The sequence below is a fragment of the Antechinus flavipes genome, chromosome 3, assembly GCF_016432865.1.
Source record: "Antechinus flavipes isolate AdamAnt ecotype Samford, QLD, Australia chromosome 3, AdamAnt_v2, whole genome shotgun sequence".
Taxonomy (NCBI): domain Eukaryota; kingdom Metazoa; phylum Chordata; class Mammalia; order Dasyuromorphia; family Dasyuridae; genus Antechinus; species Antechinus flavipes.
In genome coordinates, this window is record NC_067400.1 from 620,985,653 (window position 1) to 621,004,041 (window position 18,389).

At 32.5% G+C, this 18,389-nt stretch overlaps 1 protein-coding gene across 1 annotated transcript in view; it reads left to right on the top strand.

The window, feature by feature from the left end:
* The window catches only part of LOC127557587 (vomeronasal type-1 receptor 1-like), a 73,320-nt gene extending 60,159 nt beyond the window's left edge, over positions 1-13,161 (top strand). The window contains exons 3-5 of the mRNA XM_051990895.1: positions 12,191-12,498; positions 12,775-13,013; positions 13,103-13,161. Coding sequence (XP_051846855.1) covers positions 12,191-12,498; positions 12,775-13,013; positions 13,103-13,161 — 606 coding nt within the window. The remainder of the gene's footprint in view (positions 1-12,190; positions 12,499-12,774; positions 13,014-13,102) is intronic.
* The last annotated feature ends 5,228 nt before the right edge of the window (positions 13,162-18,389 follow it).

The window sequence follows — 18,389 nt, forward strand, 5'->3', positions numbered from 1 at the left end:
TTTTGGTAATAAGGACCAGCAACAACTCCCTCCTTCTCTTCTGATGATCCAGGTGCATAAAATTAACTAGAAATCCTAGAGAACTCACTAGCTGGTGTAAAGATTTTAAAACCGACTCCCTTCTAATCCATATTTCTTCTCTAAGATAAGTTGAGTATTTTTCTGGGAATGTTCAAAAGTTGGTTGAAAAAAATACACTAAGTTAAAAAATAAAAAAGGTGATCAAGCATAATACAAATTATAATAAACATCTTCAAATATAGAGTAAATTTGAAGAGAAATTTGCATGGCTCACTTGAGAAAATAGTATACACAGATAATTATAAAATAAAAAGCCTAAATAATACAACATGGATCAACAACATTAACTAACATTAAATCTTATTGCATCCCATCAGGGTACTCCCAATGTCCACTTAATCATCACATTTTATTTCAGATTCTAGAAGATCCACATAATTGACTAGTTCTCTGTTGGCAATTTTCTTGCATCTTCTGGAATTTTTCTCATCCTCAGGGGGATCTTCTTCAATAAAGTTATTTTTCTGGTTCCATATCTTTTATAGACTAAAAGAAGTTCTTGCTACAAATTTTTATTAAACAAATATCAGTGCAATTTGGAACATACTCTAAATTTAAATTCTCCAATACACAGTTGCATTAAGTTCAATATTTATGGTGCTGATATCAGTAAGAAGGATTATAAGAAAATCATTAAATAAGTGATGTATCATTCACTTGAAACTTTAGAAAATTTAATTTCTTAAATACTCCTCAGTATTACTTTTCCTTCAAACTCTGTAATTAATATAAATATGTTTAAAAATTTTAAAAAAGGAAGCTATAAGAAGAATCTTTGGGGGAAAAACTACGAGAATCTGAAATTTAGAATGAGTTCTTCTTGTTCAAAATATACTATTTATCAAAGTAAAGCTTACAGCCTTGTTAAATTATCATTGACTGCATTATATGTAATGTTCAGGAAAATAATTTGCAAAATTCTTTCATTGTTACACTTTAATAAATTCAAATACCACCAGCAAAATCAAAAGCAAATTTTTTTTGGTTCATCCTGGTTTTTTTTTTTTGGGGGGGGGGGATTAAAGCATTTTCTTTTGAAAATATAAGCATAGGTCATTTTCAATATTCACCTTTGCAAAACCTTGTGTTACAGTTTTTTTCCTCCTTTCCCCTCATCCCTTAATGTGAAAAGCAAGTAATCCAATATATAAACATGTGCAATTCTTCATTACATATTTCCACAATTATTATGCTGCACAAGAAAAATCATATAAAAATAAGAAAGAAAACAAAATGCAAGCAAGCAACAATATAAAAGGTGAAAATATTATATTGTGATCCACATTCAGTCCCCATAATCCTCTCTCTGGGTACAGATAATTCTCTTCATCATAAGGCCATTGGAACAGGCAAAAGCAAATAATTTAAAATTCCACAGAAAGCAGAATTATGAAAATGTAAATTATCACATGATTGTAATTTTTCTTGTTTTCTAAAAATTTCATATTTAATTTTCTACTACAGCCATTTAGAACTCTAATTTTTTCAATAAATTAATTTTTTTCCTTATAGAATTTTGATTCATTCCAATACAATTTCCTTATGGTTTTCCTCCACCGAGTGGCCCAGAATAGAGGGTATTATGGAACAAACCTTACATGAAAACAACAAGCTTTTTATATGAATATGACATTGAATACCGATGAAATTTATTAAAAATATATAAATTATATTCATATATAGCATAAAGTCCTGAGATTGAATAAGCAAGCAAATTAAGTATTTAGTTCCAATTGCATAAAATTTATCAGTGGATATCAAATGAATTGTGTTTCAGGACGTGCTTTAAAAAGTAATGTAAAGCTCATATTAGATGTCAAACCTGTGAAAAATTGACTTTTCCTTTGAGGTAACACAATATAAATTGTTTTTCTCCAAGTAACCTAACTACAATTAAATTCTTTTCTTCAAGAACAAGCTGAAAAAGTTTCTGTTTTCAATATGAATTAATTCATAGATTTATACTTTCGTCCCACTAACTTTTACTTCATTGTTTAATTATTTCCATACCAATCTAAGAACTTTCAAGAACCATAGTATCTTATGCAGGAATACATAACAATGAACAGGTAATTGACAAGGTCCAGTAGTCATCCATAGAGTTGTTTCAGATATAGATATGAGTATAATCTCATATTGAAAACCATAAAATCTCATATGTGACAACTCAACTTTCACTAATTTGAGAAGTTTGATTAAAAAAAAAAAGAAAAAGAGATCAATAAAAGTCCACTAGTCCTAAACCCAGTGGCCCAAAATGATTTAGGATATGTATAACAAGATAAAACACTTCAGATCTGATTGATTTCAGATAAGAATAGAAAAAGCAGCCAAATGTATGACAGGATACCTCACTCAACTCAGAAGTAATCAGGTGAAAAGATTTCTTACATGATAAATTAAGTCAAAAGTATCTTGACTTAGTTTTCCCCAGGTCAACCTCCCAATTTTTTCACATGGGCAGTGGTTCACTATCCTCATTCCCATTAAGCTGTTGACATTTATATTGAACTGGTAAAACATTGGCTCAAAGACACATCAAATCTGAAAACAAAATTGTCTATTAGATTGCAGTTCACTGAGATTTTTTCTCACATAACATTTCATTTTTCATGAATAGGCTTGGATATAGTTATTATTAATACTCCCATGTCATTGCAATAAGTTAGCTAGAATGTAGAGGGCCACAGATAGTGGGGGGATTCTGGATAAGGTATAAGACCCTTCAGGCCAGAGGGAACCTGCTGATAATGTCTGGTTTGGCTCCCCATCTCCTTTAAGGGCTCTCAGTCTTCCTGAGAAGTCAGGGAGGGCATGACCATTTCCCTTTGGTGCTCTCACCCTTCTTGAGAAGCAGAGAGGGCATGATCACCACCTATGTTCTTCTTGAAGCAAGGAATACTTACAGTAAGAGGAATTTACATATCAGGAGCAGGGTGAGTATAGTTAACACATGCACAATATGCTGTGGTGATCTAATGCTACCATAGTTAGCACTTGTGCAGTGTGCTTGGTGATGTGGTGATGATGTAATGGTTCTACAGTTGGCATATGCTCAGTGTGCTGCAGTGATGTAATCCTACTAAGGTATTTAAGGGCTGAGAGGACTTGAAATTAAAGGACTCCATCTTTGTCCATCCTCCTGAGTCTCCTCCACTAAGACCAAGGCCTCGGGCTGGTCTCAAGGTCTTCCAGAGAGCTAGTCCAGACACTATATTTTAATCACCCCAGTATGGGGGGTCTAAAAAGCAATGGTACATTTTGTCATCCAACTTGGGGACTCTAGAAAGCACACTACACTAGAACATAAAAGTTTTCCGAACTTCTAACATTTCACAAAATTCTTAACATGGGTGGAGACAGGTGATTTAATTCTGAGCACAACTCTCTATTCTACCATGGTTTTACTATGAGATACCACAGATGATTATCATTGGCCAATCTTATAGAGGAGAAAAATGAATTGTCCCAATCATGATTATGAAACTCTTAAGTTTTAGAGCTAGAATTTAGATATAACTTTCAAGATAATACTGAACTGCTTCTGACTTCAAGAATCTTTGCTTGGCAGATGTCTCCAAGGAGAGGAGAAGTAAAAAACATGGTTACTACTGGAGTAGATTTTTCTCCCCATTAATTGCTACAGTGCAAGCTTAATTTTTTTTGCTGGTCCTTTTCAGTTGGATGAAGAGGCTTTGAAAACAGAGATTTGAAAAATATTTGTGAGTAGATGAGAACAGTGTCTTTAATGATATTGACCCTATTCAAGAAATCATAGCTAGTGAAAGAGACTGAAATGATTTGAAACGTATATTCTCAGGATAGGAAAGTTAATAAAACTTTCAAAATCCAAGTCAGTGCAAAGAAATCCCTGAATATACCTTCACCTGGTCTTCAGTGTATCTCTCCTCTCCAACCATAAGTAAAATTTCACATCCCTTTCTCCTTGGGAACCTACAGAAGTTTCACTCTCAAGTTCCTCCCAGTTGTATTTTTAAGAAAAAAATTTGGCCTTACTCATTGTTAGTGATAATTGTTGGTAAGTTTATTATTATTAATTAACAAAATAGTTAATGTTTATTTACACCTGGGACAAAGTTGAAACTTTCATTGACACTTCTGAGATCCCATGAAGTCAATATCCCTTATCATATAGCTGAGAAGATAATCACATCTCTGGAGGCATCTAGTAGCTTGAGTCTATAACTAACTTCTGTCTGTCTCCTTCCATATCCATCCTCTGAGTGACAGAGCCCAGCTTGGTGAGTGGGTTCCTACATATGATTCTTAATCAGAGACTTAGAGGCAGAGCAATGTATCTTCTCCTGGAGATAAATGGGGAAGCAGAATGGGTTATAAATATTCTCCTTGCTGCCAATAAAGAAGGCACTCTAAAGCAGGCTCAGGCATTTTCTTTCAGAATTCAGAAATTGAGAAAAATACTGACTTTATAGGAATTACCACCACCCCCAAGTCCTACTCCCCATTGCAGCCCATTTGAGTCATGGCAGTTTGCCCCTGATTAACCTTCTTGATTCAAATTACTCTTGCGCCCATTCATCCAAATGTAATTTTAATCCTCAATCCCACTTTCTTCATATCTATACCCTTTTATTTCATAAATTAATAGGTCATTGGTTCAGGAAGGAATGTTTCTTTCATTCTATTTATAATTCTTGTTGATTGATAGATAGAGAGTGGGAAGTGAACTGTGGAGTTATTCAATCCACCACCCAGAAGAGAATTTATATATATATATATATATATAGTGATCATCACTACAGCAAAATGGAATGTAAAATCCTTTCTACTTTCTCCTTTTAAATTAACTGCATATGCAACTATCAAAAAACTTTTTAAAAGTTCACCTTCCCCTTTCTTTCCTTGAACAAATATTTTATTAGTTCCCAGTGATATTTGAATGCCAAATGTTTACCTAAAACTTCTCTTTTCCTGTCCTCTTTTCTTTCATCTCTTTTGAAAAGCATTCCTGTTGACCTCCAATCTCATCAGATTACTGCTTGTTGGTTATGTAAGCTTTGCTAAAAAGGCTGAATATGGAAACACAAATGTTACTTAAAGAAAGACCAATTCTTGGATTGGAGAGTTACTTTCCAGGGAAGGGAATTCTAATGTAACTTCAAATGAACTTCTTTTCAGTTTGTCCCTGAAATGATTCTTTTCCAGTTATTTGATCAATCTATCAGATGAGATTTCCTTATGTTTCTCCTGGAACCAAGATTGAAATTTCCCCAAAATTTTAGAAATGGGATGACTGCAACTTTTCTGAGACCACAGAGTCATGGAAATGAAACCATCTCATCACAGGCAAATTTAGGTAAGATTTCTAATAGCTGCTAAATATCCTATCTAGTTCAACCCTTTTTGTCCTCTGGATTAATAAGTAGCAATCCCCCCCCCTTCAAAACGTTTCTGGTTAAATAATGCTATTTAAAAATTTTTGAAGCCAATATCATATTTCAAGTGATTAAGACAAAATTATAAAAATCTGTCTGAAGTGAAGAAGTAAGTATGGACGGTGATTATTTATTGGAAGAATATATTCTAGGTTCCTGGAAGAAAGATTGTGGAAAAAGTTTTCTTTTGGAAATTATTATTGTAATCCTTTTAAAGTGGCCCTGTCATGGAAACTTTGGAATAATCTGGACTAGAGTTAAGGCAGCCTCTTCAGACAGAGACTCTAGTTTAGTCTGAGGTAACACTTGATCAAGAACAATCAACAGAGTAAGGCTAGCCTTGAGAGTGCATTAAAATTTATGCAAACATTTTATGGTCTGCCTGAATGGGTCAATCAGGATTATCTACAAAATTCTTAATCTTTTGTTTGTTTTAGGAATAACCTGGATAATTTCAATTAGATAAATGAATTTTTAAGTGAAGAAAGCCAGATAAAGATATGTATTATAAATTTGGAGAGAGCTGTCTCTTTGTTGATTGTTATCTCTTTGTTCTATTTTTCTTTTGCTTTTGTCTAAATTCTCATTGTATAGCTGGGTATAGAAATTCAGGATCATAACAAAAAATTTTCTAAATTGAGATTCTAAGAAAAGTAAAAGAAATCAATATTTTTTTAATGGATTTCTATTTGTCAGAGAATATAAATTGTGTTATTTGTTTGTATTGTGGAATGGCAGTTTTGGCAGAAATTCATTCACCTCTACTCTGATCATCTAAAGGCAAACGATGGAAAAAATGAGAATACTTCATATGAAACATTGGATGATTTAAGTAAATATAATTATATTCTTTTTCCTGATTCTCTCTGGAAATGGAGGAGATTGAAGAGGAGAGAGAAAGGCAGAGACAGAGAATAAAGATGGAAAGACAGAGAGATAGAAACAGAGAAACACACAGAAAGAGACAAATAGGAAGTCAGGAAGAAACAGAGATTAGAGATAGAAAGAGAAAGCGACTGATATAGAAAAATAGAGGGCTTTTTTCCACTTCTGTAGAAATTTATGACATTGTAAATTATAATGATTCTATTCTGACTCATATCATATGTTCAATGTAAAATTTCAAATTATAATTTAGAGTGTATTTTGTATGTTTTGCATAAATTGTTTTGTGTATTTTATTTTTTAATCATTATTTCTTCTTAAGAGTGTTTAAAAACAACAACAAACAATTAACCACAACAGTAATATCTGCATGCAGATATGCATCCAGATCTTTTTCTTCTTGTCTTGTTTTTAACTTAATGCTACCTCTATCTTCTATTTTAATAGTTTGCATGAATTAATTTTTATATACGTATATTTACAAACAACTTTATAAAATAAGATCTTATATTCTGTCTCCAAAGTTATATTTGATAAGTAAAAAAAAAGTTTCCTTCTGCATCTACAGAGAGGACTATGGGAACTGAATGTGATTTACAACATAATATTTTCACATTTTGTTGTTGTTGTTGTTTGCTTGTTTGTCCCCCAAGCCTCCTTTTGATCTGATTTATCTAATGCAGCATGATAAATTTGGAAGCATTGCACATGTTTAACTTTTATTGGATTACTTGCTCTCTAGGGAAGCAGGAGGAAGGAAGGAGGAAAATTTGGAGCACAAGATTTTGCAAGGGTGAATGTTACAAATTATCTTTGCATTTTGAAAAATAAAAAGCTGTTATTATAAAAAAAAAGAGGCAAAAAAAAAGCTTTTACAGTGGAGAGAAAGAGGCAGAGAGAGTGAACTTTAATCTCATCAGAAATGATTTAAAGAGGAAATAACATACACACTCATTATGGATATATAAATCTATCTTATCCTGAAGGAAAATAGAAGAGGAATGGGATAAAAGAGAGGGCATATTGGGGGAAGGAGTGGTTGGTAGTAAAACACTTTTGAAGATGAACAGAGTAAAAAGGAGAGAAAGAATAGAATAAATGGTGAGAAATAGTTAGCAACTGTAACTGTAAAAAAGAATTTTGAAACAATTTTTTCTAATAAGGCCTAATTTCTCAAACATAGAGGAAACTGATTCAGATTTATATGAAAAAGAGCTATTCTCAGTTGATAAATGATCAAAAAATATGATCTATATCCAAAGGGCTATAAATTCATACATATCATTTGACCTAATAATGACAGTACTAGTCATGAAAACTAAAAGAGGTTTTTTTTTAAAGGAAAATATTTGTAACAGCTCTTTTCTCAGAGCAAAAAAATCATTTTTTATATAAGTATGAATATATTTACAAACCATTTTACAAAAGAAGAACTCTTGTATTCTGTCTCCAAAGTTATGATATTTGATAAGGAAAAATGTTTCTTTCTTCTGAAAATTATGAAGTTAAGGGGTAAGAGAGGAATGTACTGGGAGAAAAGAAAAGGAAGAAATGAATGATGCAAATTATCTGTCATGAAAAAGAGGCAAAATTCCAATAAACTTGTGATGGAGAGAGCCATCTGCATTTACAGAGGCAACTATGAGGACTGAATGTGAATTGAGGGCATGCCTATCAATTGGGGATATTTGAATATATTGCAGTGTGTGATTCTCATGGAATATTATTGTTCTATGGAAATGATGAGCAGGATGCTATCAGGGAAAAAAAAAACACTTGGAAGGTCCTCCATAACTCAAACAAAGTGACTATATACAAACTAATAGCAATGTCTTGCAATGACCAGCTTTAAATAACTTGCTATTCTCAGCAATAAAGTAATCTGTAACTAGTCTGAAGGATGTATGATGAAAACCCAGGAAAAAAATGATTGTGACTGAATACAAATTAAAGAATACTCTCTCTCTCTCTCTCTCTCTCTCTCTCTCTCTCTTCTCTCTCTCTCTCTCTCTCTCTGTCATACACACACACACACACACACTTTATCTTTCTTGATTTTTATTAGGGTGGGAAATCTATATTTTCACAACAAGACTTTTTGGAACTGTTTTGCATAACTTCACAGTAGTTTCTTAATAGGAACTGAGGGTGGGTTTAAAAGAGAGAATCTGGAGCTCAAAAGTTTTAAAAAATGTAAAAAAAGTTTTAAATTATTTTACTGGAGAAATTTAGGAAAAGATTGAATAAATAAATTTAAGTTTTTTTAAAAAGAGAAAATATTTCCCCCTGTGAAACTGGCAAATATTTTATTTTAATTATTTAATAAAATATGAATATCATTGTGCAAGTAGCGCATGTTGTAAATATGATGAACATAGAATAAATTTGTTTTAAGGTCTCAGATATCTATTTTCTCCATTAAAAGACTACCTAATGACACCTTTCCCTTCCTTATAGAATACTAACATCTGCCCTTTTGGGTGGGCTATAGAGAATTCACGGAAAACCTCTACCTGCACTCATTTTAGTAAGTGTAGCTTTGGCAAGTTTATTTCTAGACAATATGTAGTTCTGCATACTGTGCAAATAGAAAAAAATCATGCTAATTGGTTAAAGATTCAGCAGGATTAATAACTCAAGACATCTTGAATCAAAACAGGGTTTACATACAACAGGTACATCTTATCCTAGAAGTGAGTTACTGAATAGGAAGATTGAACAACTGTACCTTTCCCACCAAGCATATGCTCTATGAGCACATATTACTTTTATTTCTGTTCTGTTTATTCTTTACTGAACTTTAGTTAATACAAGTCCAAGATGCAATGGTCAGGTGACTGGAAGAGCTATCAGAGAATTAAGTTTCCACCTCCCACCAGAGTGAATAGCAGAATAACTGGGAAGAATGGTATCTCTAGAAAAGTACCAGTATTGTACAGACTTTTTTGTTGCATCTTCTTAGGAAATATCTTTTTGAAATGATTATTGAGGTGTTTTAACAGATTTATTATAGAGACTGTAGCAGATAGAGGCTCATAAATAACCTAGTAAACCCCAATCCTTCAGAATTATTCTTAAATAACTGAAGAAAAACATCATCCCCTGGGGACCCAATATTTGGTGTCAATGAGAGATAGAAGAATGACTTGTTTTGTTGGTAGTGATAAAAATCAGAACTACAATATTGTCTGTTTTATTTCTTAATTTCTACATTTTGTAGTAAATTTTTAAAAATAGAAAATTTAAAATTTAAAATAAAAAAGTTTAAAAATAGAAAAAAATAGAAAATAATGGGGAGATGCCTTATTGTTTGTTTTCATTTTTCTTTTACCATATATTTTACAGAATCATTATATTTGGACATAGAAAATAGTTTTGGTACAATTTACTCCAACCTCTTTTTTAATGATAATGATGAAGGGGAAAAAAACATTTATATATAACCTACTCTGTAAATTTATATAAGGAAATTAAGTCTAGATTGGTTCAATGTCATATCAGCAGGAGTGGGTTGTACAAGGGGATTTCAACTCAATTTATTTTGTCTCCAAATATAGCACTCTCTCCAAATGTGATCCTCAACAACAAAACAAACTTTGCCCACTGATTTCTCATGTGCTTTTGTAATTTTGTGCTTATGATTTCTCTCTTTTTGTGTTCTTGTCTTAAAATTACCAGGCAATGTTTCCACATAAAATCTTTGTTGTGCTATCTTTAAATAATTTATTTTTGTTTATCTATTAGCACTAACCTCAGCATCAACAACAGCAACAACAAAAATAACAATACCACCATAACAATTACAGCAACAACAACAATAATGATAAGTTATTGTATTTGTTTCTTTCTAAATTTTCTTTGGTATAAGGAATTCCCAGTAAGGATCTTGCTTTTCCCATAATTCAATACCTTCTGAACCTTTGCGTCTGAGAGTTATCTGACATGTTGAAAGAATACAGACTTGTCTAGGGTCACAAAACCATTATGTCAGAGGTTGTATGTGTTTTTGCTGCCTAGGAAGTCCCTCTATCTATAGTATCACAGTGCTTTATTTATTGTTTAAATAGATACTGGCATATTATGCTTTTGCAAGCTTGGTAAAGCAAATCCTGCCTCTCAACTTTCACTTTTGCTATATTTTCCAGATTCCTTTGTGCATTATTTTAATAGGAATTGTGATATGACTGTGTTCATTCTTTCAGCCTAATAATTTTTGAATCCTAAGGCTTTTAATTTATAAATTAATCTAGGAACTTCCACTAATCTAGACCAACTCTATGATCAACCTGCTTATGCTGTCTATTTTTTGTATGTGTATTTTGGTATTTTAAATCTCTCAAAATAGCAAATTTACTTAAATTATCTGTTTTCATGGAATAGTTTTGGATAACTTTCATTTAGTCTTATTCTAATGTCCTTTTTCTCCTTTTAAAACTTGGTCATTTCCTTTTTTAAGAAAAAAATTTTTTTAATTTTCATTACATTCATTTCTTTGTCAAGTAAGTTCTTGCTTCGACTCAAATTGTTTTATCATCTTATATTTGTTTACATTGTTGTCTTGGCTATTTTTGTCCTTTTTTCAGTAGGAACATACTTTTTGCTTAACATTTAACAAAGTACTCATCATTCAATTTCTTATTCTCAGAGATTTTCAGTGTAATAAATTTTGCCCTATTTTTCATGCTAACAACATTCTAAAGATTTTTAGATATGTCATTTATGTTGCTGATATCTAAAAATTCAATATGAATTGTTTTATTATCTTTATAATGATCATTTGGTGCAATATGCATAACAGAGGGTTCTTCTATTTCTAAATATACCTACATTTTTTTTCCTGTCTCATGAACAATACATATTTTCTAATAAATAACACATTTTCAGCACTCCTTTGCTGATGCCATTTTAGTTGACACTGGCTATGTCCTTTCTCATGAGAAAGCAATTCCTTTTTGCCTCTTCTAAAAAAAAGTAACACATTTTTCTCCAATTAACCTTTCTTCATATATATATATATATATAGGATCTAGATTTTTATAATAATCTATTGAGCTCCATTATTTGGCATTTTTATTGAATTTTAGCCTATATATGTAGTGGATTATCTTAACTTTCTTTCTATTCTGGACATTTGGGTTAAAATTGAGCATTTTCATAACCTCCTTGATTACCTTTAGTGACTGAAAAAAGTCTCCTGATGGCCTGGTGAAATGGTGAATTTTTTTTTCAGTGTCTGCACCCTATTCATTATCATAGGAATATTAAATAAATATAAATCAGAATGAGAGTCATAAATCTGATTCATTCTTAATAGTAAGTGGTCTCCAGGAATGTTGGAAAGCATTACTTTTTCTTTCTTTTCTCTCTCCTCTCACCACCTTTCCCTCCATTCCCCTCTGGTCCCCTCATTCCTTCATTCCTTCCTTCTTTTCTTCTTTTCCTTCCTTCCTTCCTTTTTCCCTCCTCTCTTTCTCCTGTCCTCCCTCCCTTCTTTCTTTCCTTTCTTCCTTCATTGTTCCCTCCCCCCTTTCTCCATTCCTCTTTTTCTCTCTCCTTCCTTCCTTTCCTCCTTCTTTTCCTTTTTTCCTCCTTCCTTCCTTCCCTCTTTCCCTGTCTTCCTTCCTCCTATCTTCCCTCCCTCCCTCTCACCTTCTCTCTTGCCTTCCCTTTTTTCCTTTCTTCCTTTCTTCCTTCCTTCTTTCTTTCCTTTCTTTCTTTTTTCCTCTGGCTCGGAAAACAGTTCTACTTCAGTCAGTAATATAATTAATTTTCTTGACTTAGTTCTAGGCATTATCTTCTTCATCCAGACAGGAGCTGGTGTACTGGGAAATTTCTTCATCCTTTGCCACTGTGCTTTTGTTTTCCTAACTGGAAGAAGACTGAGGACCACAGACTCCATTTTGTTCCACTTGGTTTTGGCCAATGCCATAGGGCTTGTTTCGAAGGGAGTCCCTCAAACAATGGTTAGTTTGGGGCTGAAAATTTTCTTGGACCGTATTGGGTGTAGACTTATTGTTTTCTTCCACCGAGTGGCCCGTAGTCTTTCTGTCACTGTCACTTGCCTTCTGAGTGGTTTTCAGATTATTACCATCAGTCCTTTTACCTGTTCCATATGGTCAGAACTCAAAACCCACACTTCAAAGTGCATTTTCCCCTTCTGTCTTTTCTGCTGGATCCTACACATACTGGCAAATACATTTATGTTTGAGAATATGCAGAACTTTAAAGGAAGTAGTAACATTACAAGGATATGGAATATGGGATTCTGTTCAGACTTTACTCTAGCTTCATTCAATGCCTCATTGTTTGTAATTGTGTACTCTGTTCCTGATTTTCTGTGTGTGGTTTTTATGGTCATTACTAGTGGGTACCTGATGCTTTTTCTACAAAGGCATCACCAACAAGTCCAGCATATTCATAGATCTAGCCTTCTGTCAAGAAGGTCCCCTGAGACTAGAGCCACTTACACCATCTTGGTGTTGATGAGCACCTATGTCTCCTTCTATTCAATCACTTCATTTTTTTCATTTTATCATGTTCACTTTGATAAATATTCTCAGTGGTTGCTTCCCACGTCAACTCTCTTGGATTCATGTTTCCCAGCAATAAGTCCATTTGTGCTTATCAGTTGTGATTCCCAAATTATCCATTTCTTTTGCTCATTTGGGAGAAAGAAAAGATTCCTAGACCCTTTTTGTTCTGGATGTGCCATTGTTCAGCATTTGATTTCTACTCTTACAAGCAGATATCTTTAAGGACATATCACCACACAAAATGATCAAATGATTCTAAGTTTTAGGAACTCTAAAGGATGTTAATCATAACTATAATCCTTATCATATCAACATATAGAAAGAGCTTTAAGCATTGAAATACTTTTTATACATCTCAGTCTATTCAGATAACCTTTGATTAGGAATCTTCTTGTCTTCCTTCCTTAATAATCCTGAAATATTAATTAAGTATTCTCATTCTACTTTAGAGATTGTGTTTGTCATACATTATGAGGGGTTGTTGAGAGTAGCAGTTTGCACTGACAATGGATAGGCCATTGAGAAATGTTTATCATTGTTTGTACCTGTGAAGTAAGGGGAAAATTTTATATTTTTCTACAAAGATAGATAAGCAATATATGGAGAAAAAGAGAAAGGTCTTGTGAATTTGGTACTTTATTAAGACTAATATCAGGAATATATTATGTTATAAGTGAAATACAACAAATGGATAAAATGAAGCAAGTCTTTGCAAAAGTTAACTTTTATTTAAAGAAGGTTACTGTCTTCCAATAAATTAGTCATTGAATTGCCTCCATTTATGCCAAGGAACCCAAGCAAAAGAATAGTTTCCCTTTCATAATGTTGGGAAATACAGAACAAAGAACCAGAACAGGGAGATGAACTCATATAGTTGAGAGCAACAGGAATAGTTATAATGCTGAGGCATAAGAAGTAATATGATGGGTTAGAAGTTTGGGACTAGCAACATTTTTTCCTCCTCTGAGTCTGGGTACAAAATAATCAATCAAATATCCTTGAGGGATACCTTGAAAGCATAAAAATATAAGATCTGACCCCTTTGTGTTTATTATGCATCTCCCAAGGTCAGCTAAATTCTTTGAAGTAAGGAGAGATCAGACATTAGCAGATTAGAACTAACACTGTTTGATTAATTAATTCTAATTAGAGGATAAAATTCTGGATTTCTGCAAGTATACATTCACAGGCCAGTTGAATTCTGAACTAAGTTCAGAGACAAATAACCTTAACTTAAGGAGTTATAGGACAATAGCAATTAGAAGACAAAATCAATCACTTATAAATAGTATCAAAAGGAAGATGACACAGAATTTAAAATGATCATTTCATTTTCCCCTTTCATCAATGAAAGATACCTGTATCTCATAGATCACTTATCTATAATATAATCCTATAAGATATTTAACATCATTTTTATCAAGAGTATGGCACATTAAAATAGATTTGTTTGTTTGTTTTTCTTCTGGGAAAAGTTCAAATCAGGCTTTAAAACAACAAATAATGCAAAGCTGAAAAAGAATAAGAAGGCTAATTACCCATAGCACAAACCATAATAAAAATAATTAAAACCATTAGACTTAATTAAGAAGGAAGAGTTCTATATTTCAAGGAACCTGGGAAACTTGGCAAGCATGATAGCTTGAGGCCCACAAAGTAAAATAATCATCAGCACCAATTTATATCCAGTCTTCTTCTTTCCCTGTGTTGTATTCCCAATATTCATTTAATCAATATTTTTTATCTTGGATCCCAATTGTCCCATGTAGTCAATTGATCTTTAGATAGCAATTCTCTTGGATATTTTGGAGGAGGATAGGTCTACAGGAGCTCTCCAATAGTTTTGTTTTTCATTCTTAGAAATCCTTGATATATTTTTAAAACAAATTTCAGTAAAATTTAGAACATTCTCTTAAATTTTATTTCAATAAGCAGTTAAAATAAACTCAAATCTTATGGTTCTGATATTATCAAGAATAGAAGTATGAGAAGATTATGGCATTAGGAACCCATAATTCACTTGAAACTTCAGGAAATTTAAAGCCCTTGACTACACCTTGCTTTTTCTATTTTTAACTAAATTTTGTATTTTATGTGAACACTGCTAACAACAAACAAAAGGAAGAACATTCAAAAGTATAGAAGAATCTAACTTGTAAAATGAGTCCTTTTATTTCAAAATTTAATATTTACCAAAGGAGAGCCATATGCCCTTCTAAATTATCATTGATTCCATGGTAAATAACTTGCAGTGGTATAAATTAGCAAATTGTAACATTGATTTATTTAAGAAATTCAAACACCAACTGAAAAATTAAAAGCTAAATAAGAAAACAGAACTCAGGACAGTTAGATGGCACAATGAACTGACTCTCTGAAGTCAGGAGGATCTGAATTCAAAACCGGCCTCAGACCATTGAGTATTTCCTAGTTGTGTGACCCCGGGCAAGTCACTTAATAATCACAACTGTCTCAGCAAAAAAAAAAAAAAAAAAACTCTTAAAATCTTGTAAATTATATGTAATTTCTTTGTTGTTGTTGTTGTTTTTTTTATTCAAAAAAATTTTAACTGCAATTATTTAGGACTCAAAAATTTTTAATTAATTAATTTTTTTTTAGAATTCCAATTGCATTACTTCCTTAGGAACAATAGGGATTGATAAAGATCTAAGTCTTATATGAAAAAAACCACACTTTTAATAAAAAGATGGTCCCTGTTACAGGATGAGTTTACTTAAAAGTTGTAAATTATATTCCAATTGATCAAAAATGGGATGACATGAACAATTTAAGTTACTAATTCCAAATTGTATACACTTTATCAGTGGAAGTCAAGTGAGTTGTTTTATATTAAGAAATATCCACACTTCCGCACTTGTTCTAAAAACAGCTGTTTTTCCCACAATAAATGATAAGCCATAGCAAAACTGATTTTTTCCTTTGAGGTAACACATGCTGTCTTTACCAAAAGTTTGTCCTATACTCAATGCTCTCAAATTGGTCATCAGAATGTAGTAGAAACATCAGAAATGTAGTGTGAGTCCCTCTGAAAATAGAAAACAGTTGTTAGAGTATTGTTTACTCTAGAGCCATATCTTTATTTTGATTTGAAGAGATCTTGTCAGGAAGCATACTCCAAAGGCATTTCTTTTATGATACTTTGGCAACAGAAGAGAACTTTGACTAGTCTGTTCCTTATGAGCACTAGACTCTGTTCTTGACTCATATGTTCAAAATCTTCATGTAGAGATTTCAAGACCACAGAGTACTGACTGCTTGCTGGATTTATGAGCAGTAACAGTCCTATATTGAACACTCTTAACTCCAATTCAAAAAATCCTGTAAGAAAATGGAATATTATTCATAACATTGAATATGTTCTTATTTTCATAATTAGGAATTTTTAGACAGTTCAGATCCCATACAAATGATTAATTGTCATGGATTTGATTACCTTCTCCATATGGATGATTCTTCAATCCACTGATCCCCTCTTAACCAATCTACTGACTTCCACTCTAGATGCCTGTCTGGCATCACTAACCAACAGGTTAGTTGGTTAGAATTCAACAGGTACAAAATAGAACTAACTATTTTTGCACCAATGCCCCTCCTCCTAACTTCCCTGTTTAAGTTGCTACCATCTTTTTTAATTGCCCAGGTTCACAACATAGATGCCATCCTCTGCTATTCACATGTTCTCAATCCTCTTTTGCAATATGATACTAAAGATTGTCTATTTTACATTCATGCTCTCTCATATATGCCATCCTCTTTCAATTAAAAAAAAAAGCCATTGTCATCCTCTCTGGCAGGTCTGATTACACACATATAAATTATTTTAATGATCTATTGGCTGGTCTTCTTGCTACAAATTTCTTCTCACTCGAGTTCTTACTGTAAAATTTATTTTTCAAAAGTTACAAGTATGACTGTCACTCCACTTAATATAACTTAATAAAACAATAAATTTTTGTATGTTCCTATTCTATCCTACCCAGGATCAAATGTAAAATTATCTTTGAGGTTCAAAGATTTGTTCCCTCTAGTCTTTTTACATACTGTACCCATTTCCACATACTCTCTAATCTATTTACCTATTTTTCTGTCCCTCCATTGCACACGGCACTTTATGCCTTGTTGTAAATAATTTCTATGGTTCTCTGACATTGCTAGAACATTCCAAGAACATATTCCCTCCTCATTTCTGCATTGTGAGTACCCAGGATTCTTCACATCTCAGTTAAATTCTGATCTTTTTCAAAGAATCCTTTTCTGATTTTCTTACTAGTTATTATTTGTAATTATCCTATTATTGTATCTAATCCTTTTTTGTAAATATTTGCTGTCATATTGTCTTCCTCAATCAATAGATTGTGAGTTCCTTGAGAACAGTCATTATGTTTTGCTTTTCTTTAATTCCCCGGAACTTAGCATAAAGTACAGCACATAGTACACACTTAATAATACATGCCTCTATATAAATAGACAATTTTCACTTGAAGAAATTGAAACTATTTCTAGTCATATTAAAAGGTGCTCCAAAGCACTACTGATCAGAGAAATGCAAATTAAGACAACACTGAGATACCACTACCCACCTGTCAGATTGGCTAAGATGACAGGAAAAGATAATAACGAAAGTTGGAGGGATGTGGGAAAACTGGGACACTGATCCACTGTTGGTAGAGTTGTGAACAGATCCAACCATTCTGGAGCGCAATTTAGAATTATGCATAGTCTAAAGGCATGTATGTGTGGACTACAACATAGCATTTTCACTCTTTCTGATGATGTTTGCTTGCATTTTGTTTTCCTTCTCAGCTTTTTCTTGTGCAGCAAAATAATCATATAAATATGTATACATATATTGGATTTAACCTATTTCAACATATTTAACATGTATTGAACTACCTGCCATCTAAGGGAGGAGATGGGGAAGGAGGAAAACATTTGGAACAAAAGGTTATACAAGAGTCAATGTTGGAAAAATTGCCCATGCATATGCTTTGTAAATAAAAAGTTTTAATATTAAAAAATACATGCCTTTAGACTATTAGTACATCAAAAAATTAAATTAAAAAAAAATCTCCTGTAGTATTATCATATGGTCCTTGTAACCGAAAAACCACAAAATTTAAAAGAATCTTAGAATAAGAAAGAATACTACATACCTTCTCTTAGATTTCTACTTATAGTTTAGATATTTTTAATATCTTAATTTTACTGAAATTCATCCTTTGGAAGTGTGCTTATGAAATGGTTCAGGTGCAAGTGCCAACTTTAAAGAAAAAAAAATAAAGTCTTCTGACAATTGAATGGATGGATGACTTTCCTGTCTTAAACTAAAAAAAGGTCATTGTATCCTATCTCTGTTTCAGAATTCTCCTTTACCTTCATACAGCAAACAGAGGGACAATAAGCGTGAGGACTGTCCTATTGCTCAGCTCTAGCAGATAGAAATTGCTCTATA